This window comes from Melitaea cinxia, chromosome 18 (assembly GCF_905220565.1).
Source record: "Melitaea cinxia chromosome 18, ilMelCinx1.1, whole genome shotgun sequence".
NCBI classification, from domain to species: domain Eukaryota; kingdom Metazoa; phylum Arthropoda; class Insecta; order Lepidoptera; family Nymphalidae; genus Melitaea; species Melitaea cinxia.
This window is the reverse complement of record NC_059411.1, coordinates 4,396,264-4,416,910: the sequence shown is the minus strand read 5'-3', so window position 1 is coordinate 4,416,910 and position 20,647 is coordinate 4,396,264. Positions and strand designations below refer to the sequence as shown.

The 20,647-nt window shown below is 32.0% G+C and overlaps 1 protein-coding gene across 1 annotated transcript; it reads right to left on the bottom strand.

Annotated features, from left to right (window-relative positions):
- Window positions 1–535: 535 nt before the first annotated feature.
- On the bottom strand, window positions 536–18,897 carry LOC123662289 (lysM and putative peptidoglycan-binding domain-containing protein 2). The gene is made up of 4 exons (XM_045597152.1): window positions 18,677–18,897; window positions 18,303–18,589; window positions 5,851–6,075; window positions 536–701 (listed from the first exon to the last, which is right to left on the bottom strand). The coding sequence occupies exons 1-3, from the start codon at window positions 18,869–18,871 to the stop codon at window positions 5,868–5,870; spliced, it is 690 nt and encodes a 229-aa protein (XP_045453108.1). The 5' UTR covers window positions 18,872–18,897; the 3' UTR covers window positions 536–701; window positions 5,851–5,867.
- Between the last annotated feature and the right edge of the window lie 1,750 nt (window positions 18,898–20,647).

Below are 20,647 nucleotides of genomic sequence, written 5' to 3'. Positions count from 1 at the left end.
GTGGAGATGATATTTCCACAGCACTAACGTCATACAATTTACATACATAAAGATTTTACATAGATTACATTTTTATATCTACGACTTTATTATAAATACGTTAACTGGTTAGCAGTATTAATTACGTTCAAAGTAATTTCTCTACGCTTAAATTACGCTTATAATATACATTTATATACCGAAAGTTGAATCTTGTTTGTCAATTGTATTGTAGCAAGGTCGCTCTATGTTTAGATAAAACAATCTCATGATTTCTGAACTAAGAACACTAATACACACCAATGACAAATCAAGGTCCTACCTTTCATCATAAGCGCAAGTGATAGAATGGTTAGTTCAAGACTGTCAACTACACGTTACATTTTTCCAATACATCAGCTAAATTCAACAGTGCTACGCGAAACCTTTATAGACTAATTATGTGTGAAACTATGATATAAATAAGCGAAGCTCTATTAACCGTTGCACCATCCTATCACTGCGATGTTACGGCTCGAAGGACCAAAACGGTCAAAACAAGTTAATAACAAACAGATCATAATTTACAATTATTTATTATCTAATATCACTCGCCGTGACCTCGCGTGGAACTCAACAAGCGTATTCAGTTCATACACTTCGAGTTTGAATAATTCCAGTAGGCGATACCCTCGATGACTGGACTCCAGTGACGATGTATCACTCACTCTAATCGCGCATATCTGAAATGTAATAAATCAAAATCAAACTTTCATATCATATTTTTATATCAGGATTTTAATTTCAACAAATGATTTTAAATCATTAAATAACGTATACTATATATTCGTTTTATACTCTCATTAATCATTGAGAGTATATAAAAGTATTGTCGTTTAATAGTAATTATATCTTCGTGTACACTTTACTTCGAAAGATAAAAAGAATCGGTGACATTAAAAAATACTAAAATATTTTAAAGAAACATTACACGTTATCTAAATAATAGTCGCTGACCTCTAATTTTTTTTTTTAAATAGAGTATAAATAAGAAAATCGTACATATTATATAAATAAATATTTTAAATACGATTTTAGTTAATAAAAACTTGTTTACGGTGTAACTATTTCCTAATTAGTTCGACCTTGACTTTGTTTCAGCAGAGTGAATATTTATTCACGCCTTAACAGAATTGTCGTGATCATATGACTGATGTTAGGATTATAAAACACCTACTACAAACAGTACTTCGTTGATATGTTAATGTATGATTTTTTCAAAAAATTAAGGCTACTTAAATCGAATATTTCAGCTCTTGATAAATTTACTCAATAATTTAATGAGTGACCATCTTTTTATATATTACTTATTGCATTTTCATACATATTTAAGTCGTAATCAAGCTATCAATCGGTACAAGAACAGAGATGTAGCGCCTATAGGTAGGCTTCACTATAACAACGTGAGTGGACTTATTAAATATTTATGCCGGTACATATTTCTATTACGATATATTCTGGGATATCTTTCATTATGCTGACGGACGTTTCCTGAAATTAGCAACCGGATATAAGATTACATACACATATATGATTCTTTTATTAAAACTCGTATATATCAAGCTGCTATTAAAAATATATTGCATATTAAAAAAAAACAGATTGTCTTTTAAAATGTATTGAAATATGAAATAAAAACGTGCTAATCAAAAATAGCAGTACAAGTAAATTAACCTAAGTGATCAACTCTATGAACGGACGTTGACATTGTTGAATACACAATACGTTGTATTTACAATGTCAATTGATAAATTGGTTATAGCGAATGTAGCGAAATAAAGTAAGTAATATCTTATATATTAAATTCTCGTGTCACAATGTTAGTTACCATACCTACTCCTCCAAAACGGCTGGACCGATTCTTACGAAATTTTGCGTGCATATCGGGTAGGTCTGATAGGCCATCATCTACGATACTAAAGAATTTAGCCACCCCCTCTCTTCCCGTGGGTGTCGTAAGAGGCGACTAAGGGATATCACAGTTTCACTACCACCTTGGAACTTAAAAAGCCGACCGGTGGCAGGAAACGGCCAACTCCTGGCTTTGAAATACACAGGCCGAAAACGGGCAGCAGCGTCTTCGGTGCGACAAAGCCAATACTGCGGTCACCAACCCGCCTGCCCAGCGTAGTGACTATGGGCAAAACGCATGAGCTCACGTTATTTTTGGCGTAAACTTGTGGAGGCCTATGTCCAGCAGTGGACTGTATAGGCTGTAATTATGAAGTTAAAAGGGGGGGGGGGAATAAGAGGTTATGAACATAAATAAAAAAAAATTAAAAAGCCTTTTATTTCTTGCGAATTTAAGACAAAAGTACCAAAAAAGTATATCTAACATAATTTAACTGTATATATTTAACAGAAAATACTTTTCTTTTCTAAGAACTTGAGTATTTTATTTCACTTGGCTTTACAAAAAAAAATATATCGTAAAAAAACGTTTGTGGGGTCAGCTAGTTACTTGTAAAATCGTTTATTCTAATACACAATAGATGAAAAGGCTATATACAATTTTTTTTCATTCCTTTTAATAATTAAATTTTCTGCATACGTCAAAATTATATATTTTAAACTAAAACAGAAATATTTTTATTTCAATCAATTTACATGTTAACCATGCTTTATATCACGAATAAATTATGCATTCTTGGTGTACAGGAAATAAATAATTTCTACACTCATACATAGCATAGAATTACGTAAGTTTATGTATATTTGACTAGCCTGTTTGCGCAGTTTGTAGTGACCCTGCTTTCTGCTCCGAGGGTTGTGGGTTCGATTCCCACCCCGAGTCTGGGTGTGATATAAATATTTATTTATATATGTACTAGCTGTGCCCGCGGCTTCGCCCGCGTTGAAGTCAGTTTGTCACAAAGTTTTACCGGCAAACTTCCAGTGTAACTCTCATCAAAATCAGCTTAGCCGTTCCGTAAATCTTCCTCTTGAAGCCCTCTCTCCATTAGTTAAACCGCGTGAAAATCCGTTCAGTAGATTTTGAGGTAATCGATCACATACGCTTTTGGGGACTTTGTTTTATAATATACTAACTGTTGCCCGCGACTACTTCCGCGTGGTTATGAAGATATGCATTACTATTAAGATGCTTAACGCAATTTTTTTTATTTCAGTCACTTGAAATGCTTATCACTCTGTCACTCTTTTAGTATAATTTAATAGTGATTTTTATAAAACCTCTCTATACACTACATTTTTAGTTTTATTTTCAAGCTGCAGTATAAATAACCTATCAGGCGAACTTATAGCTGCTGTATATGTTTCATACAAACCATTAACGCCAATTAAACCCCCTTAGCGGTGGAATATCGCAAAATCCGTTCTTAGCGGACGTTTACTAACTATAATCTACCTCCCTGCCAAATTTCATCTTTGTCCATCTTGGGTGGATGGACCATCCAGCGGTTTTTGAGTTGTCGTGATGAGTGAGTCAGTGACCTTTCTCTTTTATATATATAGATTACGATGTATTATTTGGACATCTTCTCACCATCTATAGAGCATACATTTTAAATTTCAAGTCTCTTACTTCTAAAACAAAGGACTTTCATACAAACTTCCAACCCCCGTTTTACCCCCTTAGGTCGTCGAGTTTCGTAAAATCCATTCTTAGCGGTAGTTTACGCCCTATAAGGAGCCTACTTGCTAAATTTCAAGTTTGTAGGTGTTATTGTTTCGGAGATTTCGTGATGAGTGAGTCAACCTACCATCCCCCGTTTTAACCCCAAAAAGGGAGTTGTTTTCTAAAGATACATTATTTACACACCTTCTCACCATCTACAGAGCATACATTTTAAATTTCAAGTCTCTTACTTCAAAAACATAGGACTTTCATACAAACTTCCAACCCCCGTTTTACCCCCTTAAGGATCGAGTTTCGTAAAATCCGTTCTTAGCGGATGTCTACGCTCTATAAGAAACCTACCTGCCAAATTTCAAGTTTCTAGGTGTTATAGTTTCGGAGATTTCGTGATGAGTGGGTCAACCTACCATCCCCCGTTTTAACCCAAAAAGGGAGTTGATTTCTAAATATACATTATTTGAACACCTTCTCATCATTTATAGAGCATACATTTTAAATTTCAAGTCTCTTACTTCAAAAACATAGGACTTTCATACAAACTTCCAACCCCCGTTTTACCCCCTTAAGGATCGAGTTTCGTAAAATCCGTTCTTAGCGGATGTCTACGCTCTATAAGAAACCTACCTGCCAAATTTCAAGTTTCTAGGTGTTATAGTTTCGGAGATTTCGTGATGAGTGGGTCAACCTACCATCCCCCGTTTTAACCCAAAAAGGGAGTTGATTTCTAAATATACATTATTTGAACACCTTCTCATCATTTATAAGAGCAAATATTTTAAATATCAAGCATCTTACTTCAAAAACATAGAACTTTCATACAAACTTCCAACCCCCGTTTTACCCCCTTAGGGATCGAGTTTCGTAAAATCCGTTCTTAGCGGATGTCTACGCTCTATAAGGAACCTATCTGCCAAATTTGAAGTTTCTAGGTGTTATAGTTTCGGAGATTTCGTGATGAATGACCTTTCGCTTTTATATATATTATAGATTATAGATTATTACAAAGTATACTTATCGAAAAAAAAATTTAGCTATGTACCAGTCGGCTGTTACCTATAATACAAGCATTATGTTGCTTACTTTAGGAAAAGACGACCGTGTACGTATTGATCTTAATCAAAATTTACTTTTGAACCATCATTTTACAAATTAAAATTATATTTTGTGTAATATTTACTAACTGTAGGTAAAGTTAAGCTACCAACGATTCGGAATGTAGAATCTATGACACTACTATCGGTATATATGATATACTGTGATCGGAATACAAAATAGTAGAACTTTACTCTTTTGAAAATGTACATCTACCTAACATTTACATATTTCATCTAAAATAAACATAATTTTATTTGCTCGCAAACAAAAAAAAACCACTTAAATTACATCGATTAGATACAACGCAGGTAGACGAAAAAATAGTCAAGTAAATACGCATTATCAAAGATTACTCCAAAAGTAATCAACAGATCTCGATGAAATTAAAAAAAAAAACCAATCACATAACAAGAACCACCTTTCGATTTAAAAAACTCAGCGAAATCGGTCCACCTAATGAAAAGTACTGAGGTAACATACCATACCAACAAAATTGTAACAGGAGACTAGTTGACCCTATTTTTGTAATACATTGTTATAACGTGTCACTTACCATTACGTCAACTTACGCGAATAAAGCGGCGCAGTGGTAATTTTTATTTCTACTTGTTTTACAGATTTGATTTTTTTTTCTTTTATATATAAAAATTTATTATTACTCAGCGAAATATAAGCCTATGTCACTTCGGAATAATGTAACTTTATACTCGTAAAAAATTTCAATATCGGTTCGGTATTTCCAGATATTAGTCTCTACAAGCCTACAAATAAACTCAGGAAATTTAACTCTTTATAATATCAGTATAAAATTATAAACTAAGGACTACTCCACGTTTTACTAAAATTAAATACTTTTTATAATACTAGGATGGTAAACAAGTGTATGGTCCGCCTATGGGTAAGCGAATATCGTACACTAGAAAGGCCTGCAATACCAAGAATTATTGAAAGCGCATTGCGACCCTACCCTCGACACTCCGCTGGAGCTCTTGCAACCTTACTCACCATAGAAACACAACAATACTTGAGAATAATATTACTTAGCTTAGATCTTCGGTAAACCGGGTTGTTCCAAAAAAATATTATAAACGGGAAAATCTATGGAGTTTATCAAAAATAAGTACACTTATCAATCAGACCTGCGCTGCCTCGGCCGCTACAACTGGAACAGATCATCGTGCGCCCTCTCCAGGCGTTTCAGGGAGCTGTCCACCCTCCTGCCCTGCGTCAGGGCGGAGGGCGGCGGCGGTAAGGGCGGCGGGATGACCTCGTTATAAGACGTCGACGCGCCCATCGACGCCGACTGCCGGAGACGAGCCGTCGGCCGATGTCTCACGAAGCCATCTTCTAGATCTTTCACGAACCTGGAAACGATTTAGATGGAATTATTTTCGTTATCATTGCGATAACATCCTCCTAAGATATTGGTATATAACTATATATAAGTGATACCATCCTCGTCCGATCGTAATATCCTTTTAAAATGTATTTAACATACACTTAGGTAACTTAATGAATATTTTTATGGTAACAGTCGACTGATTCAGATACATATTTTACGGGATTACTTTCAATTGCGCTAAAGTTCTAATCAATGATATGCACATTAATTATAACAGATTTGCCGTACTTAAATATAGTTACTTTTTTTTTATTTATAGTACGTATAACCTAAATTAAATATGCATGTTAACGTCCCACGTCTGGAATAACGCTTCTTCTCCATATAGGTTATAGGAGAAAGGTAGGAACTTAATCTAAAACGCTGCAAGTTGGTGAAGAACAAAACATATAATTATGACAAAAAACGTAAACATACTGTGGAAAACAACTTCAATTAGATAAATATTATTACATACGTTTAAAAATTGCGATTTTAAAAGACCATTTTGAATTAATATCCTGTTTAGTATGTCAATTAATAGTTATTATTTCCTTTCAAATAAGAAATATCCAACACCCAAGACGGACAGATTAAGACTTTGTTATTACCAACTTCCTGAAAACATCCTTAAAACGTGTGATGACAATTACTAAGCAATCTGTATGATTTAAATTAATACGTATTATCCGTACAAACAAACACTTCATCTTATTATATTTATAAAAAAATAATCAAGCGCATAATTTCCAAAGAACTGCTCCAAACGGATTTTTTTTTGTGTATATGTTATTGACTAGGTTTGTTTAAAATAAAAAATGTATCATTTCATGGCGGATCTTGGCTTAAAAGCCACGCTTCTTATAAAGCACTAAACTAATTACAACATTACTAACAGTAAAGAATGTTGGTGCAACATTCTTTTGACGTTATAAGTATCTTAATATTCATTCGTAACAGAAAATATGATAATATACTTACATAATTAAACTCAATTTCCTGTTTTATGTCATATTGTAATAGGTACATAAAAAAAAAATACATATTATTTACGTTACTTGTCTGACCCACTTTATTTCAGCAATTGATTGCCTAAACAACACTTTATTTTATTTATAATAAATTTAAAGCTTACGTCTAAATAGGAATTAGCATTTCTCTCACATATAGAAATAACTAGCTTTCCGCTCGCGACTTCGTCCTTCGGTGCAATATATTTTGATTTTATCAATTTCGAAGAAAAAAAATCAAATATTGACTCTTTATAATATTAGTGTCAATATAGATCATGTAGATATAGAAATACACGAAATTTATGTCTTTTATCAATCAAATCTGTACGCTCAGGATATTGTATCGATAACGACACAGTCTACGATTCGCTGAAAATATTGAAATCACTAGATTTTTTTCAAGTCTCGATTATTATGTATTTATTACATGTCTGTTTTCGTTTGTCATTACTTTTAATCTCTCAATCTATTTATGTGTGAATTACAAGTTTTAATTCTTACATTATTCTAAGTATAGGAACAAAATATAGATGTTTTAATTCTGAGAATTTGTTTCCTGTTGTGTCATTTTGTTTTACGGTCTATTAGCCACTTACCTTTTACTTATAAATTACTTCACGCAAAAATAATTAACTTTTTCTAATTCAATGAGAATTCATACAAAAATCCTGAGTTACCAAATAATCAATAACCATTCCTATCCAAAAATAGTACATTTTTTAATAAATAAAATAAATATGTAGCCTCTCTAGCTTAACTAGAAAGCCTGTGTTTAAGCTTACAGCGTCTATACCCTCCAAACAAAACAGTAGTTATATAGGTACATATATTACAAACCAAGTTACAAAGGAAATAAAACCAAACAAAATTAGCAATAGCAATGAACAACAACCAAAGAGACTTAACATGGTTGTAAAAACTTCATAAAATAATTTTGTATATTCTGTTATCAATATTATGTTTTTTAAACTAAAAGACATGCGCTGTGACATTCACAGCTTACATTACAGCAAATAGCCCCTCTTCCTCTATTAAGAATTATAATCCTGGGATATGCGCGTTCAAACAAACACTGAAACTCTATCATTTTAGAATAGACTTACTAAACATGCCATGTAGATTATTATATAAAATAATTAGGCACAGCTAAAAATATTAATCAAAACCTAAAAACATAAATGAAAGTAGGTTAACATTATAATGAATTTCGTAGAATCGTAAAAAAAAATTTTTTTTAACAATATGTCGATGTAAAGTAGTTGGTGCTTTGCCGAAATATATTAATTTTTCACGTATTTATTAAGAAAATTCTTATATTTAAATAATGTGTACATTTAACTCCGTTAGGCGTAACTTTTCGTATTTCTCACTCCCCATTGGTAGAATCTTCGTTTTAATATCAGAATATTGATAGGTATAAGTTTCAAATCTTAATTGTTTCATATTTGTGTCAGCTTAAAATAAACTAAATCCTTCAAGTCCTGAAGTATTAACGTATCCATCTCGCGAGGACGTCCGCGAATAAGGCGAGAGGACAAAGACATTATTTATAGACCAGAACGAAATTAAGATCAGACCGACAAACGCCCGTTTAAGACTTCCTTTGAAAGATATCGAAATGTGAACCATATTCCAACGCTGCAAGGGTCAGCGTATAGCGGTTACTTTAACCAGTTTATAAATATGTGAGTGTTTATAACCAGGGTCGTAAAACAACCAAAAGACCGAAGTCTGTTATGAAAATATATTTCACAGTTTGAGTGTCGAAAATTGTATCACTAGAATGGAATGTGCGTATCAAATGTCTTAACCTCAAATTATCGATTTTTAAATTTGAAACCCAGATCTCCAGGCAATAACGATACATAAAAAATAGATTAATATTGAAAACAAAAACATTTTTCTTCAAGATTAATACTCTCCGCCTTTTACGACTTAATGAAATCATGTGATGAATGATCATTTGAAAATTATAAAAACATAAAAAAATACTTGAAACGAAAATCTGTACTAATATTTATTTTGGACGCGATATTCAAGTCTTAGAATTTTTATGATTTAGAAAGCTATATAACTTTACGACTGATAGAGACACGTACCTAGTAATGATTTACCGTTATTTTCCATTTCAGAAAGCGCTGTTTCTCTTGCCTAATATTTACATTAAAAATGTCGGGGCTGAATGAGTAATATTTTATTGGTATAATTTATTTCACTAACAACTTTTCAGGCAGAAAAATTTTCATTTGTGTCAGAAATCTATCTGTAGTGAGCAAAATCGATGGTAACCCTAGCAACATATTACATATTTACTTCAATTTTAAGAGCCACGCACCCCGTACCATAGAACCTAACCAAATTTAAGCGAAGGTAACTATAACTATTTATAACTCTACCTATTCCATTTTTTACTTTCATTCTCATACTTTGCTATTTTTTTTTTCAATTCCAACTTACCTACAAACTATTTTTAACAGTACCAGAAACACATTTTTGCATCTCCGAGGCTTTGGAGACCTCAGTGAAACGATTACGATCTGCAATCGTATTGATTCTGAACATCAAGCCAACATTGTATTACTGCGCCAGATGAAAATTTTACTACATTTTAATATTTGTTATTATCGCACATATTTTGTAAAAGTAACATTATTAAAGGTAAAAAGACATAAGTAGGTAAAAAACTATAAGTAGTCAATTACTTTATAGTAGGTACTGATTATGTAGGTAGGTTGGCAGGTAGGTGGCAGCTAAACAACATTAGACTTTTCATTTTGTTTTCCAATTACTTTTAATGTCAATTTTAACAGTTATAATTTAATATCATTTAATCGTAAACGTTACGAATTGTGTTATAAAATTATAAAAAAGAAACAATAAGAAATGTAGAAATATGGTATTGATGATAATGGTATACTTTCTATATTTCATCTAAGTATAAAAAATATGACGTGTTGTCGCAGCGATGACAGCATTGGCTGTGACGCATGCGGTCACGGTTTCGATCTCCGCTCATGACAAACTTTGTACAAGACAAGGAAATGATTGTCGTTGTCCGGATTCGTCAGTCTTTGGATTGTCTATATTTTCAGATCCTCGAAGCAGACGTAAACCCTACTGGTCAATGAGTGAGACAGTAACGTGAAACTTTTAATCTTGTATGTTATTTTATATGTACTTAAAGAAAATTCATAACTCTTAAAGATCTTCAAACTGCGCCTGAACTACACACGTGCAAAATTGTACTGCTGTACATAATAAAATTAAGGTGATGCAACAGTACTCATGTCGTCATATCTTCATGACCTACTATTCGTGCGTGATAAATTCATATTAATTATATTTTTTACGTTTCTTTTATTTTTGCATGATCACTATCTTTTTTTGTTATTAGGACATTTTTCTAATCATCAGATATATGAATCAAAACATACCTATAGGTAAAATTTTTTTTATATCATATCAAAAAACGACCGTTCCAGCGGGGATCGAACCTGTATCTCCGACTGACCTGACCGGGTTCTTTAAAGAACTCACTATATAGTGATCTATATAGACGGCGCCGTATACGTACGGCGCATATTAAAAAATGTTTAGAATTCCCTAATGCAATACATAAACCACCTTACCACAAAAATACAAAATATGAATAAAATATAGGTAATATTAGCGTTAGATAGAATTATTTTCTGTAATCGAAAGCAAGACTGAGATCTACGGAATCGACTGGAAAAATGATTTCTAATTTATTTAAATATTTATCAAGCATATAAAATGATTCATACTTATTATTATAACACAGTGGAATTTTTCTTAATGTTTTATTAAAAATAACTGACCAAATAGACGGTATCCTATCTTACTAACTGTCAAAAATCTAATTTTGTTTTCTGAATTTTTTCAGTATTGTGCACATATTTATTTTTGTTTTTCTGTAAGAACCTTCTGCAGATTTATAAAAACAACACTGCAATGGTCTAGACGTCAAAAGCTAAGCGCTAGCTTAGGAACACATTAAACGATTCACTTTCATACTATATAGACACTAATATTATAAAAATTAATAATTTGATTTTTTTTTAATTTACGACCGCTCTAGTGTATCGTGCGTGTGCCGTGTCGGCATCGCCTAAACACCGACGGTCGCGGGTTCGATTCCCGCTCGGAGTAGATATTTATGTTAATACAAATATGTATTTACGGTCCGATTGTTACTCCTTGTGGGTCTTCCCACCGTGCCTCGGAGAGCACGTTTAGCTGTCGGTCCCGACTGTTATCATATACACCTGATATCGATCGTTACTCATAGTAGGGAATATACCTGCCAACCCGCATTGGAGCAGCGTGGTAGATTAAGCTCTGATCCTTCTCTTGCATGGGGAAAGGGGATTATGCCCAGCAGTGGAATATTACAGGATGAATGTTGAATTTTTTAACCGACTTCCAAAAAAGGAGGAGGTTCTCAATTCGACTGTATTTTTTTCTTTTTTTTTTTTTTTTTTTTTTTTTATGTATGTTACATCAGAACTTTTGACCGTGTGGACCGATTTCGACAAATTTTGTTTTAATCGAAAGGTGGTGTGTGCCAATTGGTCCCATTTAAATTTATTTGAGATCTAACAACTACTTTTCGAGTTATATCTAATAATGCGTTTTTACTTGACGCTTTTTTCGTCGACCTACGTTGTATTATACCGCATAACTTTCTACTGGATGTACCGATTTTGATAATTCTTTTTTTGTTGGAAAGGGGATATCCTTAGTTTGGTACCGTGATAAGGAAACCAGAATCTGATGATGAAATCCCAGAGAAATCGAGGGAAACTCTCGAAAATCCGTAATAACTTTTTACTGGGTCTACCGATTTTGATAATTTTTAATTGAATCCAAAGCTGATGTTTATCATGTGGTCACATATAAATTTTATCGAGATCTGATAACTACTTTTTGAGTAATTTTTGATAACGCGTAGTTGCTTGACTATTATTTCGTCGATCTACGTTGTATTACTTGTCGATGTAATTGAAGTCGGTTTTTTTTTCGTTTGCGAGCAAACACAATTATTTACGTAAAATGACAAAGATATAATTTGACGTGACCTTAACACCTAAGCCCACTTGCGAAAAACTAAAGTAAAACGAACTATTATTGCATAAACATGTAAGGTTTCACTCTATCGAAACAACTTAAAACTTTGCATTAAATAATTAATATCTTAACATAATTATAAAATTCAAGATAAACTTTATACCCATCGCTCGAACCCAGACGATTATAATGTCTTTATTCTCAAACATAAAAAAAATCAATTTGCAATTGTTTCGTTTTCACTTATCATAAGATTTCGGTCTGATATAGATTAAAATAAGATTACACGACAAGCAGCAGCTTGCAAAAAAAAATCACAATCAGTACACCAGCAAAAAGTTATGAAGGAACACACAAAAAATACAGTCGAATTAAGAACCTCCCCAGGCTCTTTAGAAGTCGGTTTAAAATTGTCTGCAGTTACATTTATACTAAAAAAAATATTTTAAGAAAGTATTTTCCAGAAACTGTTATGTTACTCTAATTTTTTATAGTAATTTAAGCAGTTTGTTGAACTTCATTGTATAAAGTACCGTTAAATATAATATACACTAATATTACAAAGCTGAAAAGATTGTTTGTTTGTTTGTTTAAACGCGCTAATCTCAGGAACTACCAGTTTGAATTAAAAAAAATCTTTTTCTGTTAGACAGCTCATTTACCGAAGAAGGCTATAAGCTATTTTATTTAATTAACGTGGGTGAAACCGCGGTAACAGTGAGTAATATAATTGTGTTTGCGCGCTAACGGAATAAAACAAACTTCAATTACATCGACAAGTATTACAACGCAGGTAGATACCTAGTCGAAAAATAGTCAAGTGAATGCGCGTTTAAATGGGAAATCAGAATGGGATAGCATCAGCTTTCGATCAAAACAAGAATCATCAAAAATCGGTATTGTCAATGAAACGTTATGCGGTATAACACAACGTAGGTCGACGAAACAATAGTCAAGTAGGTAAATACGCATTATTAGATATAGCTCGAAAAGTACCAGCTTGTTAGATCTTAATTAAATTTAAATGGGACCACGTGACACTTCATTAAAATTTGTCCAACCAGTCAAAAGTTCTGAGGTAACATACTTAAAAAAAAAATACAATCGAATTGAGAATCTCGTCTTTTTTTGGAAGTCGGTTAAAAATTTGCAATTACAATTAGAAAAAAAAACATGGTATTAATATAGCAAATTAGAACGAACTTATAATGTATGAAAAACTTGTTTGGAAATTGCATATAAATATTGTTTTATTTAACATTAACTTATATGCTACGACTTCGCCTATGTAGACTACTGGCTAGATTATTTTGAACGTTCCCGCTAAGTACGTCAAAATGAATGAATGTATAAAAGATTTTTTTTATAATTGGTCCAGTAGTTTTTAAGTTTATCCATTACAAACAAGCAAAAAATAATTAATTACTTTATAATATTAGTATAAATAAAGTATTAAATAATATGTGTAACAAAGTATCTAAAGACTATGCTAATATTATTACCTCTGGTATGTATAGTATCGGACCTAATAAAAATTATGGTAATACGAAAACCAGTTCTATATAAAGAAAAATCTATTTTTAGAGATTTAAACAACTTCAATAACGATCCGCCTGGCTTCTGATGTGCGGTTACAAATTTATTATTTCGTTAACCGACTTCCAAAAAAGGAGGAGGTTCTCAATTCGACTGTATTTTTTTTTTCTTTTTTTTATGTATGTTACTTCAGAACTTTTGACTGGGTGGACCGATTTCGACAAAATTTTTTTAATCGAAAGGTGGTGTGTGTTATTTGGTCCCACTTAAATTTATTTGAGATCTAACAACTACTTTTCGAGCTACATCTAATAACGCGTTTTTACTTGACTATTTTTTCGTCGACCTACGTTGTATTATACCGCATAACTTTTTACTGAGTGTACCGATTTTGATGATTTTTAATTTAATCGAAAGCTGATGTTTATCATGTTGGCAGAAAAATTTTTTAATCGAAAGGTGGTGTGTGTTATTTGGTCCCACTTAAACTTATTTGAGATCTAACAACTACTTTTCGAGCTACATATAATAACGCGTTTTTACTTGACTATTTTTTCGTCGACCTACGTTGTATTATACCGCATAACTTTTTACTGGGTGTACCGATTTTGATGATTTTTAATTTATTCGAAAGCTGATGTTTATCATGTTGGCAGATTCAAATTTCATTGAGATCTATTGACAACTCTTTGAGTAATCTTTGATAACGCGTATTTACTTGACTATTTTTTTCGTCTACCTACGTTGTATTACTTGTAGATGTAATTTAAGTCGGTTTTTTTCGTTTGCGAGCAAATACAATTATTTTATACGTTTACTATACTCGTATTTATAGGGCAGCAATATTATTTTGGTCTTGTTAATTTTTAATTTTTGTTTGCAGGTTATTTTAAAACAGCAAGTAGTTTTTAAATTAATTAATGTAGATTTTTTTTAATCCGATAATTTTAATTTCGTAAATAACTACATGCTTTTGCATGCATTAAATATTTTAAATTTTAGATTCATTTTTAAGAAATCTTTTTCATTTTCTGAAGATAGGAAAGATGAAAAATTAACAAGAATGATTTAAAATGTACCTTAAGTGATATAAATTTCAATTTTTTTTTTGCGTTTTTAAAAATTTAAAACTTTTTTTTTATATGAAAGAGGTATTTTAAAATATCTTATATAAAAAATATAAGATCATTGTCAAAAAAAGCGGCGCTCGCTTGAGATTATACAAAAGACTCGAATGCTGTTATATATTATATAATAAAAAAATGTATACAAAAAAATATCCTATTGTAATTATTAAAAGTGTAGTAAAACTATGATTAATTACTCGATTAGGTACATCTAAAATATATTTTTAGACAGTCAGACGAAACATTAACAAAATTTACGTACAGCTCAAACTTATCTTATAAGTAAGTAACAACCTCGCAATTTTTTACTGTCTTGCTGCTTTTGTTTTATAGTCAAAGATATCAAATGCCGTTACTCGCATATTCTAGAAAATTCTTTTATCAAATATTCGTACAATGACACCGAAACTCGCAAGAAATGTCTAACTTATTACAAAGAATTACAAAACTTATATACTATATATTTGCAGCCGTCAATACTCTCAAATTCGTCTTATCTATATTAATATAATAAAGAGAAATATTTCATTTTTGTTGTCTATTTACGTAATAGATAAACTGAAATATTACTGGACTGATTCAATTTTTTTTTTTTTCACCAAAAGAAAGCTGTTGCTACTGAGTATATCTATAATATAAAAATGAGTCGCTGAATGTTTTGCTAAGCGCAAAACTCGAGAACGGTTGGACCGATTTCGCTAATTCTTTTTTTTAAATATTCCTTGAAGTACGAGGATGGTTCTTACGGAGAGAAAAATTCTAAAAAAAAAATTTTTTTAAATTTCCTGAAAAAGTCTAAAAACAACACTTTTCTATACTCCCATACAAAAGATTTGTGATAATATTTAAAAGTCACTGTTAGGCGATACGAAGTTCGCCGGGTCAGCTAGTATGTTATAGATATATGCTATATTATATTCATTAAAGTTAGAAAACGTAAACGACCAAATGCCGTGATAATTTACGTCAAAGCTTGAATAGAACATATTATAAATCTCAATCTAAAAATCTAGAATAGCGTTATTTTAGAATAACGCTATCCTATATGTCTTGTAAAACACCAAAAAAATATATATATAAAATTTCATTTGATTTGTACGGAAATAGGAAAGAAAGGCTTGCGGCGTCACGTGAACGTACGCGCATAGAAAGTAACGTTCACGCTGCCAACATACGAACGAGTTTTAAATTTTTAATCTATATAAATACTAGCTGACCCCGCAAGCGTTGTTTTGCCATATATGTTATTAACTCCCTAAATCCCCCTATAACTTGGGGTATGAAATAGATAGTTAAATGAAAATAGATGTTCGCCGATTCTTAGACCTGCTCGATATGCACACAAAATTTCATAAAAATCGGTCCAACCATTTCGGAGGAGTATGGTAAGGGTAACTAACATTGTGACATGAGAATTTTATACATATAAAAAAATATATATTTTGAAACGTATAATGCGTAGTTTCAAAAACATTTGGCGAAATCATTTTCTAATTTCGAAAAAAAAAATTTAGCGTATTCTTATTTTATAATATTAATTAGGAACTTTTAAAATGTTAAAGTATATATATAATCTTTTATATTAATATCATGCAAATAATTTGTATAAAATATTTATTTTATAGTTAAATACAATTATTCATTTAATTAATCTTCTTCAAGAAAGTATTTTCTTATTTTAATATACCCATTGTTAAAAAATTAAATTAATAGTATTTCATTCCCGGATATCATGATATTTTCATAAAACGGTGCTGATCTGTAAGTATCATTGAACATAATCTGACCATAAAGGATGTGTGATAAGCAGTGTTTGGTTTGTTGGCTTGACTGGTAGCTAGGGCTTTAAAAATGATAACCAATAATATATATAACAGACTCAACTCAACAGACAAATTACCATTAATCGAACTTGTTGAAAGAAACTGATAACCCCATAATACCTAATTGTTATCTCTACCAATATTAGGTAAACAGATAATGAATGTCTAACCCATTTAAAGTAAATAGATTAATTAAAAAATTTAACAAACACACGTTCCACTATTCTTATATCTTATATCTTTTAAGTTGCCTACCTGGCAAGTTAATGCCTCTATTATAGTTATAGGTATTTAGCAGACTATTATAGATATTTTTTTGTGCTTACAGGTCCATATTTCGGGTGTAAAAAATGTTTCAATCTGAAAACAGCGCAAATATAAACATATAAATACTACAGTACAAATAAATACATATATCACACACAATCTTAGGACGGTAATTCAAATGCAACTCCGACTAGAGTTAAGGGCCAGTCAAAATTTTAAAAAGAATGATTTAATATGTGCTACAATTCGCGGGGGCAATGTAACTAAAAGCATCAACAATTAAGCCATATCATCAGAAAACCATAACACGGTAAAATATATTGTTAGCAAAAATCTAAATCAGTTTAATAATGTTGATAAAACAATTTTTATAACATTGAGCACTCTTGCTAAAAGGTCATCTATTCTATCTATTCTAGTCTATTCTTGATACATACAAAATAAAGAATTTTTAATAATATGAAATGTAATAACTACGACGTTATAACGCTACAGGCATTGTTAACCAAATATAGCTTATCAATAATATGTAAACACAATTATCAGAAGTATATTCCAGTTTTGTAAATACTCTATATACACATTTCTCTCAAATAAATTGATATTATGACTTGACATCTTTTTGTGTTATACTGCAGGTATCTTAAGAGTGTCTTATAATGATAGAAACAAAAGCGTTTATTACATATTCATTATGTTAGTATAGTGTAATGATAATTTTAATTTAGGATCAATGCCCTTCATGTGGAACATACTGATAATACTTGAAAACTAAAATTTTATGTTGGTTTATTATATTTTTTTACTAGTTCCTAGGCGACTAAGGGATAACACAGTTCCGCTACCACCTTGGAACTTAAAAAGCCGACCGATGGCGGGATAACCATTCAACTGCTGGCTTTAAAATACACAGGCCGAAGACGGGCAGCAGCGTCTTCGATGCGAGAAAGTCAGCCCTGCGGTCACCAACCCGCCTGCCCAGCGTGGTGACTATGGGCAAAACACATAAGTTCACGTTATTTTTGACGTAAACTTGTGGAGGCCTATGTCCAGCAGTGGACTGTATAGGCTGTAATGATGATGATGATGATGACTAGTTCTACGTTTTATTACAATACTGTGTGTACATGTATTTTTTTTTTTTTCGAGAAATACACATTTAAATCAGGGTTATAATTAAATTTGTATGATTCTAGGCAATTTGCACTTACTGTTACAAGTGTAGTTTACATTCTATTTCTAATTACAGTGAATAGTTGGGAGTAAATTATGAAAATTAAAAGCTATCTTTGCTTGAGAATGACGCAATTAATATTTTAATTGTATTATAATGAAAAATATTGAAACTGTACTCACTCACTGTTCTCCTTAGTTTTTTCTACGTGCTTCTTGATATTAGCAATAGATGAGTCCAGTCTGTTGAGAAAATTATCAAAAGTCTCTTTTTCGTCTGGACTCCCCGGTGAAAAATCTCTCGTTGGCATGCCAGCTATAGAGGCACGATGACTTGGCGGAGCTAGTTCTGAGACTCTTTCACCGTTTTCGTAAAATGGGGAATCTTTGGTCACAGGAATCAACAAATATTCTCTCAGGAATAAACTGTCCGACGCAAACAAACGGTTCGCTCGCCTAATTTTCTCCATCTAAAACCAAACAACAATTTCACTTTTTAACCAAATCACTAAATAAACTTATTATCAACACAATTATCGTGATCTTCACACACTTACAGTAACACCATATTTCAAAGCGATCCCTTGTAATGTGTCACCTTTCGCCATGACGTGTTTAATAAACTCTTCATTCCTTTTCATATGGTTGCATGTGCTCCCATATTTTTTTAAAGGACGAGCAGATTCCCGAATTGAAATTCGTTCATCAAAAAGACGATCCTCCTCCATTTTTGACGTAAAACAAAATGACATGATCACATGAATAACAAAAAACCCAAAGCAACGAAGATAGTAATCGATTAGACGGTATGAAGTTAGCACAAATTAGCAGTAGTGTTACAATATAGAAATTGTACCCATGGAAATAAAATATATTTAAAAACTTAACTCAAAACTAAAGATAATATACTTTTTACGTTTATTATATACCTATAAGCTGAGACAATTTTGATTATTTTTTAATTTTTATCGTTTTAAGCATGGAGTATAGAGAACTAAGATTGTCTAACAGATGGCACTGTCAGTATCATTTGTCAAAGTTTCAATCACTCACCCACCCATCATACCTATACCTAGTCTGTGCTCCTCCATTCATTAGTCGGTCAATACGCACCCAACGAATTTCGTTCGGTCAATCAATCAGTCCTTCGGCGAGTTTGTTAGTGGGTGGTATGTTTCTGTGACGCTTGGAACCAATAATAGAGTTGTTATGAACTACTTACTGATTGGTGATGTTTTATATTTTGTGTATATAATTCGATATTTATAACTATTTTTATTTTGATAATAAATATTTGTTAGTGATTTATTTAGTTGCAATTTTTGATGAATTTTTTTGTACTCACATGTGATCATTACAATAACAAAATTATCGTTGTTGATTTCTTCTCTAATGAGGGTAAGTTGAATGAAATTAACACTTATTTGATACCAGTTGTGTATATAACAACGCTAGAATTATTTTGGCTTAGAATAAATGACATGTCAGTACCCCTGCCCCTGTTCCAGCCGCCCTCCCCGGGTCGACACTGGCAAAAACATTATTGCGACTTGCGAGGGTTGAGCCACGGGCGCAGTCTCGTAGACGGCAATTTTATTAGTGTGAAGCCATATTTTTGGGGGTTTGCATGTTAACGGGTGTGACCCTAATGAATTGCATTTCGATATAATAAAACTGATATCCAATTAGTTGCAGACTGTTTATTATTATTTTCCATTTAATTCAATCGGTTTAGAAAGACTGCGTTTTTATTTAAACTCAATTTTCACTAAATTATTTACCATATTTTAAACCAAGCGTGAATGTTATTGTTTTTTTTTTAATCTTGCATAGTAAAGTAGCTAAACACTTAATACGACTATACAGCCCTTAAAAGCTCATACTACGGTCCCCATTATATTTATTGATTCTCCTGCAGGACAAATTTGTGAGAGCTGTATTGTGTATGTAACGAAATATTAAGGCCCTTTTTAATACATAACACAATGCTTGAGGACTTATACTTGAGGACGGTATAACCCCGAAGTTACGATATACAGCATCAGCAATTTCAGCCATAATAATAGTAGGATTATTTATTAATAATTTTACATTAAATAAATCCAAACCCAAGTTATGAGGGTTCAAAAAACGAAGAAGCGCTTCGAGAAAAGATAGGTAGTACTTTTCGTTTTTTTTTTTTTTTTGGCTCGTCTTGGCGGGTGCACTACCGTGCCCCAGATAATTGTGTTTGCTAGCAAACGAAAAAACCTACTTCAATCGTAACGACAAGTAATATACAACGTAAGTTGACGAAAAAAGTAACACACGTACTAGTCGTCACTACGATTTTCGAAGATTCCCCTCGATTTCTCTGGGATTTCATCGTCAGGTCCTGGTCTCCTTATTATGGTACTACCCTTGGGATATCTCCTTTCCAACAAAAAAAGAATTATCAAAATCTCGGTTCATAAACGATGAAGTTATTCCTGAACATACATTAATATTATATAATTAATAATTAATAAACCTTTGTAAATATTTCTACT

Bases quoted from the DNA above. Each gene is read 5' to 3' on its own strand.
- LOC123662289 (XM_045597152.1), bottom strand. From the start codon at position 18,871: ATGTCATTTTGTTTTACGTCAAAAATGGAGGAGGATCGTCTTTTTGAT. The intron at 18,590-18,676 runs GTAAGTGTGTGA...GTTTGGTTTTAG, and splicing joins CTTTGAAATATGGTGTTACT to ATGGAGAAAATTAGGCGAGC. The intron at 6,076-18,302 runs GTGAGTACAGTT...AATCGTTTCCAG, and splicing joins AAAACTAAGGAGAACAGTGA to GTTCGTGAAAGATCTAGAAG.